This window comes from Diadema antillarum, unplaced genomic scaffold, assembly GCF_040938485.1.
Source record: "Diadema antillarum isolate AM-2024a unplaced genomic scaffold, OU_Dant_1.0 seq00001147_RagTag, whole genome shotgun sequence".
NCBI classification, from domain to species: Eukaryota; Metazoa; Echinodermata; class Echinoidea; order Diadematoida; family Diadematidae; genus Diadema; species Diadema antillarum.
Genome location: NW_027271959.1, coordinates 199,819 through 217,972, shown reverse-complemented (window position 1 = coordinate 217,972; position 18,154 = coordinate 199,819). Strand labels below are relative to the sequence as shown.

Genomic DNA, 18,154 nt, shown 5'->3' with positions numbered 1-18,154 from the left:
AACCTGGTATCTTTCAATATCAGTACAGTGTACTACCATCATTTAGTAGTAACGAAGTCCTCAGGACAGACGGTTTTCTTCCTTTGTACTAAAATTTCCTTATAACCAAACAGTATAGTGTCAATGATGTGTAGGTAATTTTTGCACCTGAATGTTCATTTCGTTGTAATAAGAATTTCGTTACCATCGTGTTCATTATGACGGGTGTGCACTGTATAATACCTTTGTGTCTCTGGACGATGAATGGTCCGCTTGACAGAATGTAAGCATTGGCAGGTTTCCGATTCGAATACCTTTTGGCACGTGGGCCAGAACCGTCCGAAGTCTGGCAACTTTCCAGTCGATCGTTTTGCTGGCATGCCAGGACGTTACAGTGGATGTATGTCTGTCAAATAATCCAATGAAAAATACTGTGCTCAATGACTCGTGACTGACCCATTATTAGCCACAATGATATAAAAATTCAGTCTTATAGACAGAAAAAAAATCAAAATATCACCACGGTTCCATTAACCTGTTGTCATATCAGGATTTCTTTGGCTTAAACTTTTGCAATTTTATGTGCCAGTAGACCGAAGAAGGAGCTTGCTTGCGACTCCAGTCAAGTTTAACGTTACTTGGGGACTCTACTAACTCGCGTTCTGCAAAATCACTACAATCTTTGACTACACAGATAGGGAGTTCATCTTTTTCCACCAACATCTTAACTAGAAACAGCCGAAAAACAATACCAAATAAAGACCCATCGTGAAGGTGTGAATCTTTCTCTGAGACACCAACCTCAAGAGTTTGCCATTTCCTGGATCTTATTCATCCATATTAACAACTATGGAGATGATGTCCTCTTACTACAGGACCAATCACACATCCACCATACACACCTGTAAAAGTTCATCGTTGCAGAGCAAGTTGATAATGGAAATAAGTGCTGAAAGATTCTCACCAACTCTGTAACGCGACTGAATTGGAAAGCCCTGACGGAAAAACGCCCCTCACCGTCGAGTTGTTAATATCAAAGATTTCCACATTTCTCGATACAGCCACTCTGCAAAATAAATTTTGATTAAAAATGACAAGGCTGGGTCCGACATACGTACAGTTTAAGATATGAAAACGTGTTACAGTAATCATTTCATGATGAATATATTAATTATGAGCTGTGTTTTTATTACTATACAGAGCGGTTTAATCATGGAGATACTCTAGTAGCTTCATGGTTTAATAAAACTCGTGGAAATGTGTAACCGCTCTCCTCATCAAATTTCTTTACGATAATAAAGCCTTCGCTTGCAAGACCTATATTGACTTAATTTTGAGAAGATATTTCAGAATAAACTGAAATATCATCATCAAAAGCTTATTGATGAAACGATTGAAAATGTAGGGTTTGAATAGTTTTATCTAAACATAATCAACAGATGTTTAGGAAAGGACTGATCACTTTTACAGTACATTTTGTATATGATTCCAACCAAAAAGTGACTTTTATGTACAGCCTCAAAGATTTTCGGAGGGTGTCCAAATTCGTGTATAACATACAAATATTTAGATGAGCAAAATCCAAAGCCTTAGTAAATCGTAACAATGTTGTCGAAGTGTTTTGGATGCAATCTTGACATACAAGAAGGAACCGATGTCCAAAAGATATCAAACACAAGGCGGATACAGGGATAAAAACTCGTATTGCGTAAGAGGGCTGTCACTGTTCCCCTAAAACTTACCCACTCTCTATCAGATCTCGGTAACTCCGATCTGCTGGGGTCTGGAGAAGGCGTCCTCCCAGCAAACGCTCGTTGAGGATGTAAAGATTTCCTCATGGATTGCGATTGTAGTGCCGAGGTAGATGGTAATCGCCTTCAAACACCTTGATAGTTTTTGATTTTTTGAACAATTGATTTTGGAAATCAGTCGAGATAATTCCAAGGACACAAGGATAAACAAAATGAAAACGCTACCGATTTACTCTACAAGAGGCTGAAGGTACCTCGTGCCAAATCTTTTACTATATCAGGACTGAGTATTGTGGGAGCAAACATGTCACAGAAAACTACCCAACTTCCTGCTCGCTTTTCTAGTGAGTTTTCGAAATCATCAAGTATTTGTCATTACAAAGTAAATGATCTAAGCTTACCATCTTCATCACAAACTACTACCAAACGATGAAATATTTTTCCTCGAATAAAATTTCCTTTTAAATAATCATGTTCTCCTGATCCGAACCAGTCAAATCATCACCTGCATAAGGACGTAATTTGGATGTTCATTGTCTTTCCTCAGTCGTATTGTGAAAATCATTATCACCATACACACTGTGATCATGACACTTACTCATGATTGCAATTAGCACAAGCTGATGTAGTATACCTGTGGTGGGGGAGCATGTTTCCGGCAGAACTACGTCGAAATTTTTGACTGGTGAATTGTCGAATGGCAATGCTGAAATTGCCAAGGCCAAAACGCCTCTGTGAAAAACGGACACAGACGACTGGGCGATATATGAGATGTGGATGAGCTGCCTGCGCCTCACCGTGCAATTGACAACGAAGCTCTGCATAAGTCCGCTCACATCCTCAATCTCATTCGTGAAGAAAAAAGTTTCTCCTCGTCACTCTGAATACAAAAAAATATATTTTGTGTCAGGGTTATGAAGGTCCCCTTAAATAAGGGTTGCATGTGATATCGATACACAGAGCATGCCTGAAACCAATGGTCTATAACTTGTCACCCTCTTTTATTCATGCTGCAGGTCAGATCAAGGTCAGATGAAATGACATGGGGTCAACATCCATCCCTGTCTATAGAAATCGTAAAACAGATTATCTGAGTTTTTCTTATACACGTTGTCCTTCCTGCAATGTATAAGAATATGTGTTGTTTTGTTTACAGCACTGAATGATTAGGATATTCACATTTCAACACACAGCGCATTGACAAGAAACAAATTCAGGGAAAGACGTTACATTTCCACGACTGCAGTTTATGTAATTTTGGGGTCTGGTAGTTTTCCATCTCACATTACAGGCAGCGATGGAATGACAATAACATGGAAGATTCACTATAACTGGGTTAATTCAAGACCAGACGGTTCAATTCTTTGGACAGACAGTTAAAGATGAAGAGTAGCATGAATGAAAAACGTTTCACCTTGGCAGAATAAGTAGTAATTACTAGAATTTGTTTTTGTCTTGTTACAATAAAAGAGATGCCTGATAATCAAATTCAAATTCAAATTCAAACTTTAATTTTCACCTTTTTTTTTTTCAACGGAATGTACAAGAAAACAATATGATAAATTTTGACATGCGAGTCGTTGATAATAAAACATAGCCAGACAGGGGACAAGAAACGTGTTTCTTGTCTGCATGTTAAGTACAAAAAGAAAACATACTCTATTTAAAACACTCTGTGAAAAAAAAAAAAGTGGATGTACCAACTCAAAAAGACTATGCTTGTATCACGTGGGTTACCTCTGAGGGAAAAGGGGGAAAATAAGGGGGGGGGGTGAAAAAGCTTACAACTACAAAGAGTGCGGGAGGACTGGGAAAGTCGGGAATAGAAAAAAAAAAGGAAAGCAAAAAGTGTGAAAAAAAAAGGAACAGAAAAATAGGGAGAAGAGGAAGAGAGAGACAGAAAAGAAAAAACCTAAATTATTTTGATGCATACACCAAGAGTCAAAGCCCACAGAGACAATTAGCCAAGCGTTTTTTCGAGAATGATACAGAGCTGCTTTCCAGCGGAACAGACTGTATTAAACCGTGAGGGACACGTATGGAATACAAAAAATACTATACGCAGTAAAAAATGGTCGATGCCTCTCCAAGAGAAACGCAGCCTATAGTGAAGAAGAGGAGATAATGCCATGCTTACGAAATACATTAAATTTATTCGGTTGCTTTATAAAAACTTCAAAAGAAAACATCTTCAATCTCTTTTAAAAAGAATTCAGTGACGGTGCATTTTTTTCAGGTCCATGGGAAGGGAGTTCCATAACCTTGGGACCTGCATAAATGAAAACTCTGATGAGCAAGCACGGTTCTTAATAAAGGTAAATGAAATTCATTTGACTGTGTGGTTGGATATCCATGGTATGTCCCGGTTTACGCATAATATGGAGTTAAAAAATAAACGGGAGGCAGTTATTATCATAAGTATACATAAAATTGCCCTAGTTGAAAATAAAAAACAAATCTTTAATTCTCAGAATCTTATTATCAAAAAAAACAAAGGATCTGTTGGAGAATATGGAAAAGGTGTTACAAATAATGCGAAGAGCCTTCTTTTTGTAACAGTAGAAACCCTATCCAATTATAAATGATGGGTGTTTTCCCCATACTAAAAATTCCATAATTTGGGTAATATCAAAGATGAATACAATGTAAAAAACAACGAATGTTGAGGAACAACGAAACAAATGTTGAGGAATAGACAATTTTTAGTCAATTAATAATCTACACGAGTCTTGTCAAAATACTTTTTTTCGTCGGTACATGTTACTGCCAGACTTTATCATATTTTACCGCTATGCGCGTTTCCACACTCTTCGAAAGATGTTGAAAGGGTGACGTAGTCAGAGTTGAAAAGCGTAAACCATAGCAAACGAGAATCGGAAAAACCGAATTTTGGCTAGGAGCTGAGATTCGGTAAACTTTCCCTTTTGAGGAGTATTTTCCATTCTGCCGTTGTCACACGAGGACTTTCGGAGCTGCCAGTGAGAAGGGAGAGAAAAAAAATAGAATTAATGGTACATAGAGGACAAAGAATGACATGAAAATCCAGCAGTCACGATATTTCACAAAAACATAAACAAAAATCACCTAGTAGTACTGATTAATGTTTTCACGAAGAAGTTGATGTGCTACTTATGATAATTTGTAATGACGTGTATGAATACCAAGATAACAAAGTGGTTCTCTCTGATTACCTTCGAAATTGGTCCATCGCAGGGTCCGAAATGGACGTCATCCACTCCTATGACGCTACGCTCTGGAGTACCGACCACGCCTTCGAAGATGAAAATGTCCCTCACCCAGCCCAGAGGTTACCACCCTAGCTAGTTTTCCAAAAACGCTCCCTGGTCACCGCGCTTTCAGCCAGATGAGCTTGGAAAAAACTTTGATTGGTGAAGTAGAGTTTGAGAAAAGGAGTGGCTGGAGACCCCCGGCATGATGAAGGCGAACCGTAAAACAGGTGGCAGTTGTGCTTACAGTGTTTGGTATAAGGACTTGTGAAGTTAGCTCGAGCACCAGTATCCTGTGGTTGTGCCGTTGATGAAACATACTGTAATCTCCTAGCAGAGAAAGATAGTACAATGAAGGAGTTAATGAAGACTATGAATCGCAGATAGTTTTCTTCGATCCGGTAGCTAGTCAAAACCATGCACCCTTAACCACAACCTAACTGATTATACCTCCCTTCCCACGTCCTCTGATGGCGAAACGATAAAACATGATATAGAGGCCTGCACTTTCCTTCGTTAAAAATTCTTTGTAGTATAAAAGAAAGACAATTCAATCGGTTTTTCAATGGCTCATGGGAAAGAATGCTCAGAATCTGGAAATTCCGGAAACACCAGAAAAATCAATTCCTCTGGCGCTCTGAAAAAGAAAAAAAAAAAGCAATTCTTTCTTCAGGAATACTAGCTGTTTGCTCAGGTGCAATGTGTCCAATGGTAATGTTATTTAAGTCCCAAACTATTGTTTTAGCAAAAAAAAAAAAAAAAAAAAAGCTGCTGAAAAACTGCTTATCCAATGAAGGCGAGCCAATGGAGTAAAAATGGAGTCAAAAGGGGCCTGAGCTTTTCGATCCTAGCAGAATCTGCTTCGTCAGAGGCAAAAATGACCAAAAAGGTCATTTTTGCCTCTGACAAAGATTCTGCTAGGATCGAAAGCTCAGCCCCCTTTTTGACTCCATCCAAACTATTGTTTCGTAGGTTTTATTCGGTAACCAAAAAAAACAGTGATGGCTGAAATAAAACTTGGCATTTTCCTCTTACCAATAGACGGGACCATTCTCTGAATGTCTACTGGACGTTACGTGGCAGTCTCAGCCAATCAAAAATCGTCCTGAAAAGCCTGACTCCACCCACAAAGATTGGAGCCAAAGTTGTCGAAATCACAAGCCCATTGTGATGGATCTGTAGAAAAAAGAATAATGTCCACTCAGCATAGGAAAGGTGTAGATCTTGTAACGTTATAGTATCGTGACGTATGTAGTTGGCTTTTAGACATTTTTGGGGCCGTTGGGACCAAAGAAGTAATGATAATAAACCTGCTGAGATAAAGTGAACCAAAAACTTGACGAAGTCGTTTTCACTGATAAACTTCATATGACATTATTTTGACTGCCTAATGAATTGCTAGACGAGAAATGTGAAAAATATAATCCTGTTTCTTGTACGGTAAAGGACTCATGTATATTAAAGCAGTTATTTTTTTTGAAGAGTTTACTAAAAAACATTCTGACAACACGAAGGACATTCACTCACAGGCCCATACAGAAAAACAGAATCTCTGTTACATTGGCTTTTGGTGTTAAACTCGAGCTATTCCTTATTGTGGAATCCATGACAACAAAGAAGGCGTAAAAAAACTTGTCAGAGAATCTGAAGTAGGGCCCATAATCAATAACTAAAGATGATCCCTTCTAAAACTAACGCGCGAATACGTTGATAAAAAAACCCGTTTTACAAAGTCTGACCTTTTAGAGACGAGACCCACACAAAATATCATAGGCATTGGAGAATGTCCGAGGACCGACGAAACCGGACTGCTCGTGAAGTCCTCGTTCATGATTGCTATGGACGTCACGGGATGTTTCAGTCAAGTATATATCTCCATTGTGCCAGGTGAGTCCATAGAAAACCACTTCTGGTCAGTAAACAGGGTCCCTTTCGCCACTCAATAAATCCAGAGATTCGATCCTGTCGGCTCCGTCATCATGCCAGTACATTTTTCGTTTCCTATACATGTAAGCCCGGACAAGAAGGAGGTAAATTACAGTGGACACCATCCTGTATACGACAAAATACCGGTAGGGGTACTCTTAGCTTATCTTTCTGCTAAAGTAAATAATAATTTATGTATATATATATATATATATATATATATATATATATATATAGTGTGGTGTGTGTGTGTTTTCTATAATATATATATATCATATATGAAGAGCTTGCTTCCAAAAAGGCGCTAAATCCAAAGAAAAATGATAGATTTAGCGACTTTTGGAAGCAAGCTCTTCATATATTATTATATATATAGACATAAAGAAACTGTCTACAACTTTTGTTGCGCACTGAACACCATAGGAAACACTGCGGTGAAGAGGATACAGATCTGGGGGTCCGTTTTCATTACTTTTCGCTCGTAAGACACACTGAGACTTCATGAAATGGATTTTGAAAGTATCACCCATGTGAGAGAATTTGGAAATTCGGAGATTTATTTTAATACTTTTTATTATTATTACTTCATGAAAACGGACCCCTGGATTGTAAGCAGGATACCAAGGGTTTCACAGCCAGTTCCCTTCTAATAAGGAAGCGTGGTTTTTACCCTCTTTGATCCCTCCTGACTGGCCAAGCTGGTGTGTAAAATAGGTATCTATTGTAACAATAATGTAAAAAATGGCATGTCATTCGAGGAGAAATCTTAAAGATAAGTACGCTATATAGATAGATAGAAAGATAGGACAGACACTAAAAAAAAATAAGGGCATGGCCTAGTATCTCAATATATTTCCGGTCTATCCTCCATAGCGCAAACAGGTAAGAAAAAGGAAAATCTGCGTGAAATTTCATTTCAATTAACTTTTTATGGTCACACCAAAGTGCCCGGATGCTACCTGCAGATGGAGGAGAGAGAGGTAACGGAAGTCGCTGAACTTAGCAATACGCCTGAGAGCCTGACCTGTTTTATGTCCAATGTCCCACACAGATAGTGTGTGATTGTGTACGCGCAAAATATGACATACCGCAGTAATTATCATAAGTCATATTTATGCAAATACATTATGCAATACTTGGATGACATTGAGTTGTTTTGATATTGTAGAAAAAAACAATGCTGTACAAAACCTTCGCTGTTAAAAAGCGAGGCCACGAATGTAAGTGATTCGAGTGTCGACAAACGTTCTCGGGTTTCAGCGTTTGAGGGCGTCTATGCTTATCCTTTGAATGGCTCCTGATGGGCTTTGGACTCCCCAGTAAAGTTCTCTGGAAGACAGCAAACCAAAACTTACTCACTTTCACAATAATTTGAGTCTCAAATGGACACTATCCATCAGCGCTAAGACATTCCGAGGCTAAGTTCTTTCACCCCACTGGGCACTAGACCAAAAATTCTACCCTTCGTAATTTATTGTTGTAAATCATAATTGACGTTATTCCTTTAAGAATAAGATTTTTATATTTTCCTGTTTAGGAGTGAAACTTTATGCCATTGTTAAAACTTGCTATGACCTCAATTAAATGAATCAAATAATTCACTTATCTTTTTTATACTGTTAGCATAAAGTAAAATCTTCTACAGTGAGTAAAGTCCTACGGACCCACCTTCTTATAGGATTAATGGTAACTCCGTATGGGTTCCTACGTGGAAGCGAAACTAAAGTTCTTCTCCCGGATCCATCGTAATTCACCACGGCTATCTTACTGAGAGAGGAATAGTAATCACTCCAGTATACTTTGGACTCGCTGGGGTCGACTGCCACTCCGTAAGGTTCTGAAAAAAAATCCAGAAAAATCATCATGTTATATATCTACTTATGCAGAACTATAACTAGTATCAAGATTTATGTCATATAAAATGAAGTACAACCACTGTGACAACAGTAATAGATCTTTAAACAACTTAACAATGAAGACGTTTCATGCATTGTTATGTTGGCATGGTTTATCGCATTTTTGTAAGAGAAATGACGAATACACACACAATCATCATCATCATCATCACATACACAACTGCTAATGATGATTTCACCCCATGCTAATTCAATTAAAGGACAGGCACCCGGATATCTATAGAAAGTTGGACAGCAGGAGATTTTCACATTTTCACACCTCTCAGAAGAGTATACAATTTGTACACTCAATTATTAAACTATTTGTTATTGCACCCTTGAATGAAAAAGGAGAAAAAAATAACACCAAAATCGAAACGTAAAGTTTGGCGAATTTTGTGGCCATGTCACCTCTTATGTCTGTGGAAACAATGATAGTAGCGTCTGATCCGTCGAGGCGAGAGCTCTGTATTCGTCCTGGATTCCCCCCGTACGTCCAGAAGAGAAGTTGGTGAACAGGGTCATAGTCCACACTCCACACGTAACCAGGGTTCCAGAGAGGGAGTGCGGTATACGAGATGTCCCTGATGTTAGAGGCGTATATTGCTCGTCTACTGTAATCCCCTACCAGCATGAACTCATCTACACATCAGTGAGATGGATCAGTGTAGGAAAGACGAGGAAACAGAATGCAAGCATGTTAGGTGAAGGAAATGACAGTTATTCTAGTTATTTCATGTATCATTTTGCAGATAGGGAGCAACAAGTGCTTGGATTTGCACCTTGTATAGACAAACGTGCAATGCATACACGCGATAAAAAACTTGGGATAACAATCATTATTTCGGGTATTATGTATGATATATACTCGACCAAAAAAGTAAGTTCCCCCTAGCATTTTTGGATATATCTCAAATAGTATTTGACCGATTTTCATAATTCAAACGGGAATGGATAGGGAATTTTATTAGTCATAACATGACTGGCATATCATTGCCACCATATATCATTATTGTGTGAAAAATGCGTTTTATGTCAAAATGCATGGGAACAAAAGTTGCACTTAAGGTTATACTTATGAAGTATATTGTGTACATTTCCTATGCAAGTTAGCGAATGACCTTTTTAAATTGTAATGTAATTCTCAGGAATTTCTTTAGGTACAATGTGCTCCCCAATTAAACAGATGTTATGCATGCTTTTTATTATAAAAAAAAATAGGTCTTTTCAAATGAAAATGTTGGTCGAAGCCATGTGCTTTTTAATTCCAGCTTGGGTTGATCACATTAACGTGCTTATGGCCATTTTGCATCATGCCGCGTCTGCAATTTTTTGAAAGAGGGAGAGCTGGGGTTCTGGTTAAGGAGGTGGCCAGGAGACTAGGGGATTCGCCCAATGCCATAAGGAAACTTAGAGCAAAGTTTCAGGAAACTGGAGAGGTCAAAGATCTGATTGTTTGATTCTACCAGTTAATGCAAATCACTAAAGTGAAACTTTTTTTGCATGCATTTTGACATAAAATGCATTTTTTTTTCTCACATCAATAATGATATCTGGTGGCAATGATATGCCATTCATGTTATGAGTAATAAAATTCCCTATCCATTCCCGTTTGAATTTCCAATTATGAAAATCGGTAAAATACTTTTTGAAATATATTCAAAAATGCTTGGGGGAACTTACTTTTTTGGTTGAGTGTAAAAAAAGTGCCACTCTGAACACGACACGACGAAAAATGGAAGAACTCGAAAATTCATGAAACTAAATATGTTGAAAACTCAAACAAAACATGAACAGAGATGGGCATGAGGAGACTACATCTACAAGCTCTGCTTATTTAGTCCTCTCCATTTCCAACAACTTTGATTCGGTATTTGACATACAAGTCACAACATTTATTCTATTTCAGTTTATTTCCTAATAATTTAATTGATTCAATCGTTATACTGTGTTTTTTTTTGTCATTTAAACGTATTCAAATGATCTATTGCAATGACATTTTTTCTTTAAAATGAAATAAACGAAATGAAATGAAAGAGAAAATATAGTGGTCTAATGTTAATTGCCAGCTGCTTTGCTCCCACCATAATCGGAAGAAAATATAAAGAGGGGGAGAGGTGTAGAGGGATAAATAGAATGTCCAAGTGCTTGATTCGTACTCAGGTCACATGATTATCTTACCTCCCAAACTCCATCGCAAGTTCCCTGGTGGGTTGTCATTTCGTGCAGATAAAGAATAGACGTGTGGAGAGAGGGAGAGAGAGGAACATAGAACGTCAGAAGGAGACTTGTGTATCACCCCTAAATGTAATATCAACGCTAAATGTAATATCGACCCTAAATGTAATACACCTTAAAGCCCAAACAAAGTTCTGGTACGCCTGCAAAAGTTGTCAAATTTCGCTCCCAAATGTGAACGTATGCTTAGGAAATGTGCAGGATAACGATGTTAATTATATAATATTGGATGGCCTTGAGATTAATACAAGGAAATATTTTGCTTAGCGAGTCCAATATTTCCTTGTATTAATCGAAAATAGGACATTCAATATCATCATTATTATCCTACAGAGGATTTTAGCAAAGAATGTTTTCACTCAGGCCTACCCTTTCTGTCTCCGACTCCGAGTGCTGTTCCTACTGTGTAGTGATCCTGACATGGGGTATGGTACATGTACACTCTTCAGTGCAAGTTAATCCACTTCAGTCTCTGATAAAACAGTGATCTATGTATCCAAGGTAGCCGTCATGTTACTGTTTAGCTAATTAAGACCAGAATTAGATGTATTTGTATCCGAGATCTGAGAAAGAATTCACGTCATATCTATACCGTAGATCGTGAAAGATCGAATTAGGCTACTACTACCACAACTAGTCCTACTGTGCTGTATATAACGTATTGTACACACGTACGTACATGTACAGTAACTGTAATGACATCGCGCATGCAAATGCAAGCGCAGCGGCGGTGGCCGGCTACATTATATCGCGCGCGGGCTATCTAGCAGTAGCGCTGAGCATGCAGAGCTGCAGATCAATCGTCGCCTTGCGCCTGCATGCACAAAAAAATGCAACTTGTTTTCATCAAACCTAAATTTAACTTCCTGTTATGAAAGTGATATTTTGAAAAATTGTGTGAAAAACAATTTCAACTAATTGATATATGAAATGTGTTTGTATAAACACAGAATTTTAGAAGAAACGATATTCTAGTTAATTCGTGATTGACCAATCACAGATGTTTTTACTTCTTATTTCAGGTCATCTCGTATATATCTCAACCAATCACGGTGCAGTTTATTAAAACTTTGGGGAATCCCCCTCTTGCCGTCCAATATTTTAAATATTGGTCGCCTCGGCAAAAAATATTGGTCGAGTTCAACAAACTTTTTAAGTAGGTTGGAGGTTATGAGGTGCGTCGACAAAATAACACTTGTATTTGGGCTCTAAAAATCCTCTGTATAGATAATAATACAAGATATTGGATGGGTAACGACGAAAATGCGAAATATTAACCAAAAAGGTTCAGTCTCAGATTTTACCCAAATGGGGTCAGGCTAAACTCGGACTCGGGGATAACTCGGCTTCGCTTTAACGGTGGGATGAGTTGTAATGGTTGTCCCTCTGTTTGTACAGTGTTGTCCTATGGGAGCGGCCTGTATAAATTAGCGCTTCGTGTTCTGGCTACTCGCAGTAATGGTCCGAGTTGTTACAACGCGCGCATCAAAAACCTCTTTTGCGCGCATGCAAATGTGCGCCTATCAAGCGCCTCTAAAACAATCAAAGGCGCTTGATAAACAATAACAAAAACTCCACAGACCGCGCGTCTCAGCAACTGAGGAGCGCGCGCTGTCATTTTTGTTTTGTTTTGTACAGGATTACGTTAGCACGCACTTTCCTGTCCATTCAGTTAGGCCTCATTTGGTATTATGCAGTGGCCAGTGGAATGTGGCGATCACTTACTGCGTGCGAATTGTCTGAAGTAGGGTCGAATTTTTCCCGAGACCGAGTTAGTCTGGAGCCTTCTGGAATAAAAGTCGGTTTTCCTACTATTATCATTTTTCTCAAAATACTCCAAACCGACTCATCATTCCGGCAAACCGCGTCAGCCAGGTAAGTTTCTTAGTGGACTCTTTCGATATATTGCAAGCAAAAATGAAATGGTGCGAGACGGGTTCTCAAGCACTTACCGAAACTTAGTTTTCACTTTAACCCTAAATGTAATAACAACCCTAAATGTAATACATTTTAACGCTAAATGTAATAATCGAGTCAACCCTAAATGTAATACATTTTAACCCTAAATATAATAACTGGAGACAACCCTAAATGTAATACATGTCAACCCTACATGTAATATCGACCCTAAATGTAATACATGTCAACCTTAAATGTAATATCAACCCTAAATGTAATACTTTTTAACCCTAAATGTAATATCGACCCTAAATGTAATACATCTTAAAGGTATTAGCCCACATTTGTAAACCTGCAGCAATTGGTCTCATAGTTAGCATGGAGTTTGGGTATGATTGCAGTAACACCTGTGCAAAATTTCGTTCCAATTAGTCCATTACTTTCATAAAAATAAATGAAAATGCACCGTATGCATGCGTATAACGCTCGCTAGCTCCGGTCCACGTACGTACTACATGCATGCGATACATGTGTAAGTTACATGTACGTAGCTAGCCCGCGCTCGTAATTCGATTTTGGGTCGGGTTGACCCGGTCTGAAAATTGATTTTAAAACGATGATTTTCTCTCTTTTATCGAATGGTATAGACAAAGAGCAACAGGTGAGGTATGTTACTGTTATAACTTGTATTTGAAGTCATATTGGACCTGTTTTATGCAGTTTTGATTTTCGTGGGTTTGCAAATGTGGGCTAATACCTTTAACCCTAAATGTAATATCGACCCTAAATGTAATACACCTTAACCCTAAATGTGATAACAACTCTAAATGAAATACATTTCAACCCTAAATGTAATATCGACCCTAAATGTAATAGGGGCCTATATCTTAACGCTAAATGTAATATCGACCCTAAATGTAATACATCTTAACGCTAAATGTAATAACAACCCTAAATGTAATACATTTTAACGCTAAATGTAATAACGATCCTAAATGTAATTCATGTCAACTCTTAATATGATACATCTTGACGCTTAATGCAATTACCACCCTAAATGTAAAAACCTCATTATAGAGAGTGTAACCAACGCAGAATATCGGGCAAAAGGTCAGGGGGTATATGAAAGGGATATGACGCAACTTCTTATAGCACTCTTGAAAGAGCAGCAATAGCTGCTTAGATTTGTTTTTGTTGTTTACTCAGGTAAAGATCACGCAGTCTTATTAATTCCTTTGTTTGCTGCAAAGTTAATTAGGTATATTCGACATAGTTGTTCTTTTTAATCTATACCTTTATCATACAATCACATAAACATTTTGTATTCCAATCTTCATTCAGTGTTCACGTTTGTTTAAAGTTTTGATGAAAAAGAAAAAAAATGGGCAAAAATTCTTTGCAAGGAAATTCTGAACATGAATAATGTTGCTAGAAAAAAAAACATATACCTACTGATGAAACGGGATGATAAAGCGAGTAGATTGAGAAAATTAGAAATTAGAAAGATTTAGAAAGATTTCGCAAATTTTTTGACGAACCATCATTATCTATGTAATGTTTTCAATGACGAAATATCTGTCACACATTGACATGGCAGCAAATCACTGTCCGAAATATTAGCCTCATGACATTGTTCACGACTCCTGGTAATCACGACTATACTTACACGAAACTGGGACAATAATTGGTCTTGGGGAGGGTACACGAAATAAATTTAAAAATGCCAGTAAAGCAAAAAGAAATAAATGTCCTTTTTATCATCTTTGAGTCACCATTTATATAATGACTTTCCTATGATATATGAATGTATGAGTAAGGCAAACTGACTTAACTTTTGCCCATTTTTTTTTCTTTTTCAACAAAACTCTAAGCAATAATGAACACTGAATAAAGATTGGAATACAAAATGTTTATGTGATAGCATGATAAAGCTAATAGATTTAAGAACTATGTCACATGGACCTAATTAACTTTGCAGCAAACGATAGATTTAATAAGACTGTGTGATTTTTACCTGGGTAAACAACAAAAACAAGTCTAACCAACTATTATCATTCTTTTAAGAGTGCGAGAGAAAGTTGCGTCATATCTCCTTCGTATACCCCCTGACATTTTGCCCGATATTCTGCGTTGCTTACCCTCTCTATAATCAGGTGTATACATTTAAGGTCGTAATTACATTAAGCGTTGAATATATTATGTTTGATAGGGTTGACATGAATCACATTAAGGATTGTTATTACATTTAGCGTTAAAATGTATTACATTTAGGGTTGTTATTACATTTAGCGTTAAGATGTATTACATTTAGGGTCGGTATTACATTTAGCATTAAGATGTATTACATTTAGGGTCGGTATTACATTTAGGGTTGAAATGTATTACATTTTGGGTTATTACATTTAGGGTTGAGGTGTATTACATTTAGGGTCGTTATTACATTTAGGGTTGAAAATGCATTACATTTAGGGTTGTTATTACATTTAGGGTTAAGGTGTATTACATTTAGGGTCGATATTGCATCTAGGGTTAAGATGTATTACATTTAGGGTCGATATTACATTTAGGGTTAAAAAGTATTACATTTAGGGTCGATATTACATTTAAGGTTGACATGTATTACATTTAGGGTCGATATTACATTTAGGGTTGACATGTATTACATTTAGGGTTGTCTCCGGTTATTACATTTAGGGTTAAAATGTATTACATTTAGGGTTGACTCGATTATTACATTTAGCGTTAAAATGTATTACATTTAGGGTTGTTATTACATTTAGGGTTAAGGTGTATTACATTTAGGGTCGATATTACATTTAGCGTTGATATTACATTTAGGGGTGATACAACTTGTTCTTTTGTACTAGGCTCTGTGTGGTATCATTGCACTTTACATGAGAAATTTACCCGTGTTGAGGAAGTAACGTTCTCCTGCATTTTAGCAACAGTATAATGACTGCTTGATAACACAATAAATCACCTGCAGGTTTCTCTTAATAGTCGACAGGTTCTTAAATTTGATTTACAGTTGCCTCTTTAATCTTTCAATGGGACTTCCTTCATGAAGTAGAAATCACTGTGCGAACGACAGGGACATGTTGTCCGTACGTTGAGTAAATTATTACATGGCGTAAAAAGGAGAATTACATGTATTCCTTTAAGAAAGGCAAAACAGAACTTCACACACAAATCGGAAGAGTCCTACAACCACATTACGACACGATAATATCAGTAAGGTGCCTTAGGAAGCCCCTAAAGGATGAATTACAGCTCATGACAATATTTAAAACCTGATAAATCCTTTGAACAGATTCAGTTAAACGTCTGTTTTATCAGTCTTTTCGTCTTTTCTTCTTTGTGACATATTAATATCTAACTGGCAATTATCTCATCCAGAGTACTCCACGATACCCATACTCACCGGTCAAGGGATATCATGAACTAAGAAAACAAAGAGAGAAAAGCTAAGAAACGGACAACGCCTCTTACACGCTGAAACCTATTTTACAGGACCAATTTTTTTTTTTTTTTTTTTTTGGAAAGCGCGAGTCAAAAAAATAATCTATCATGTATCCACTCATCTCTCCATTGATTTTGCCACGTCTGCATGGAAAAACATCAGCAAGCACTTGGATGATGTACACTCAGTAATAAAACTAGTCACGTAAAAAAAAATAAATCCATGATCGATATACACGTATTATTATCTCATAGCACCCAATTTTAGGAAAAACCTTACAACTGCCACATGAACGGCTGGTTTAACGTTTCAAAGTCATAAAAATATATCAGGTCTCATAATATTTGTATCTAACATCTCTTTCTCCCAAATAAACTGTATATAAAAGAAACTAAGAATCTTAGAATAATAACTTATGATTCGATTAATCAGTTTGCGCTGATGTACGAAATACTGATTAAAAAGATTACAGCCTTTTGCAGCAAAGTAACACGATACTTACCTTGAATGCATGGACTACGGAGGAGTAGAAAGAGGAAAGTTGTGGCAAAGACTGGTGTAAACATGTCAACTATGCCGTCTTCTTCTCAACACTGATGAGTCGTTAATTTTATCAACTTCAAATGACCAGTAGATATCCCGATGTTCACCGATGTGTCTCTTCGCATAAACTGATTTGCTGCTCGCAGTATTTTGTAAACTGATAATGAGGTTGGTGGAGGCGACCTCGATGAACGACGATACTTCTTGTTGAGATGTGCAAAGACAATCTGCTACTTTTGACGAAGGGCGCAGGTCTTTATGGTTCTCATCCCACAGAGCTTCTGAGTTTAGTGCGGATGGGTAGGTATGGAACGCCATGTGTTGTAAAAGTAGGAGATATCAAACTACTGATCACGAGGTGTTTGCTCTGTGCAAACAACAGAAAACTACTGATAAGAGGTCTCCACTCTGCACGAGTAAAGGAAAACCTCTGATTAATAGGTTTTGTTTGTTTGTTTGTTTGTTTGTTAATCTGCACCTACGGCGCGAAACCTTTGATTAGCAGTTTCAACTCCGTTTCATTGCTGTTCAGAGGTTGTTGGGTTTTTTTTTTCTTATTGCTCGGGCAAAGTATAATTTATACTACTGATCAGAGCGTCTTCTTTGCTCAGTAGTTTTGCGTTGTTCGCGCAAAGTTAGAAGCAATGATCAAATTCTTATATTTTTCTTGTAAAGTGAAAACCGCTGATCAGTAGTTTTTCTTTTGCTAGCAAAGTGCAAAAGCCTCTGATCAGTTAGTATAGTCTCTCCCGCGTAGCTTAAGTTAGACATAAGGATCACTTTTCCGTCGTCGTCGTCGGCGTCAATGATTTGGAGTACCCTTTCTAATTTTCCACGGCTTTTACTATGACCATGAAACTCACACCACATGTAAATTACCTAAAGGTCCCGGTCAGGTTCGAAATGGGAGAGGTCGGACAAGGTCAAATGTCAAAATATCAATGAACTTGCCCTGATTAGCACTGTATTCATACTAGGTGTTACAAAAAACATTTCCCACTTTTGATCCTTAATAGTTCAAAAACTATATATCAGATAACACTGACATTGATAAGAGCAATAGCTGAATAGTGTACAATTTTGTTGGCGGTAATTAAAATATGATAGCATAAATCAGTTTCATTGAATTCAAGATTTAGTTCTAAGTTTTCAGATTTTGCTCTGTTTTTCAACCCTCTGTATACAAAATTATAATTTTGCACACGGGTCAATTGGTGTATATGGGAGTGTATGGTT

At 37.4% G+C, this 18,154-nt stretch overlaps 1 protein-coding gene and 1 long non-coding RNA gene across 2 annotated transcripts; both read right to left on the bottom strand.

Moving 5' to 3' along the window:
* Positions 1-236: 236 nt before the first annotated feature.
* LOC139744217 (uncharacterized) lies at positions 237-1,740 on the bottom strand. Its single transcript, XR_011711814.1, has 3 exons — positions 1,722-1,740; positions 944-1,045; positions 237-385 (listed from the first exon to the last, which is right to left on the bottom strand). It is a non-coding gene; the product is annotated as an uncharacterized lncRNA (long non-coding RNA).
* A 6,399-nt stretch (positions 1,741-8,139) lies between these two features.
* On the bottom strand, positions 8,140-17,054 carry LOC139744214 (low-density lipoprotein receptor-related protein 1B-like). Its single transcript, XM_071654662.1, has 5 exons — positions 16,878-17,054; positions 10,960-10,983; positions 9,190-9,420; positions 8,552-8,720; positions 8,140-8,212 (listed from the first exon to the last, which is right to left on the bottom strand). The coding sequence occupies exons 1-5, from the start codon at positions 16,939-16,941 to the stop codon at positions 8,140-8,142; spliced, it is 561 nt and encodes a 186-aa protein (XP_071510763.1). The 5' UTR covers positions 16,942-17,054.
* Positions 17,055-18,154: the final 1,100 nt, after the last annotated feature.

Coding starts and splice junctions, on each gene's coding strand:
- LOC139744214 (XM_071654662.1), bottom strand. CDS start 16,941: ATGTTTACACCAGTCTTTGCCACAACTTTCCTCTTTCTACTCCTCCGT. Junction 9,421..10,959: donor CTTGCGATGGAGTTTGGGAG/GTAAGATAATCA, acceptor ACTGATGTGTAG/ATGAGTTCATGCTGGTAGGG. Junction 8,721..9,189: donor TGTTTCCACAGACATAAGAG/GTGACATGGCCA, acceptor ATTTTTTTTCAG/AACCTTACGGAGTGGCAGTC.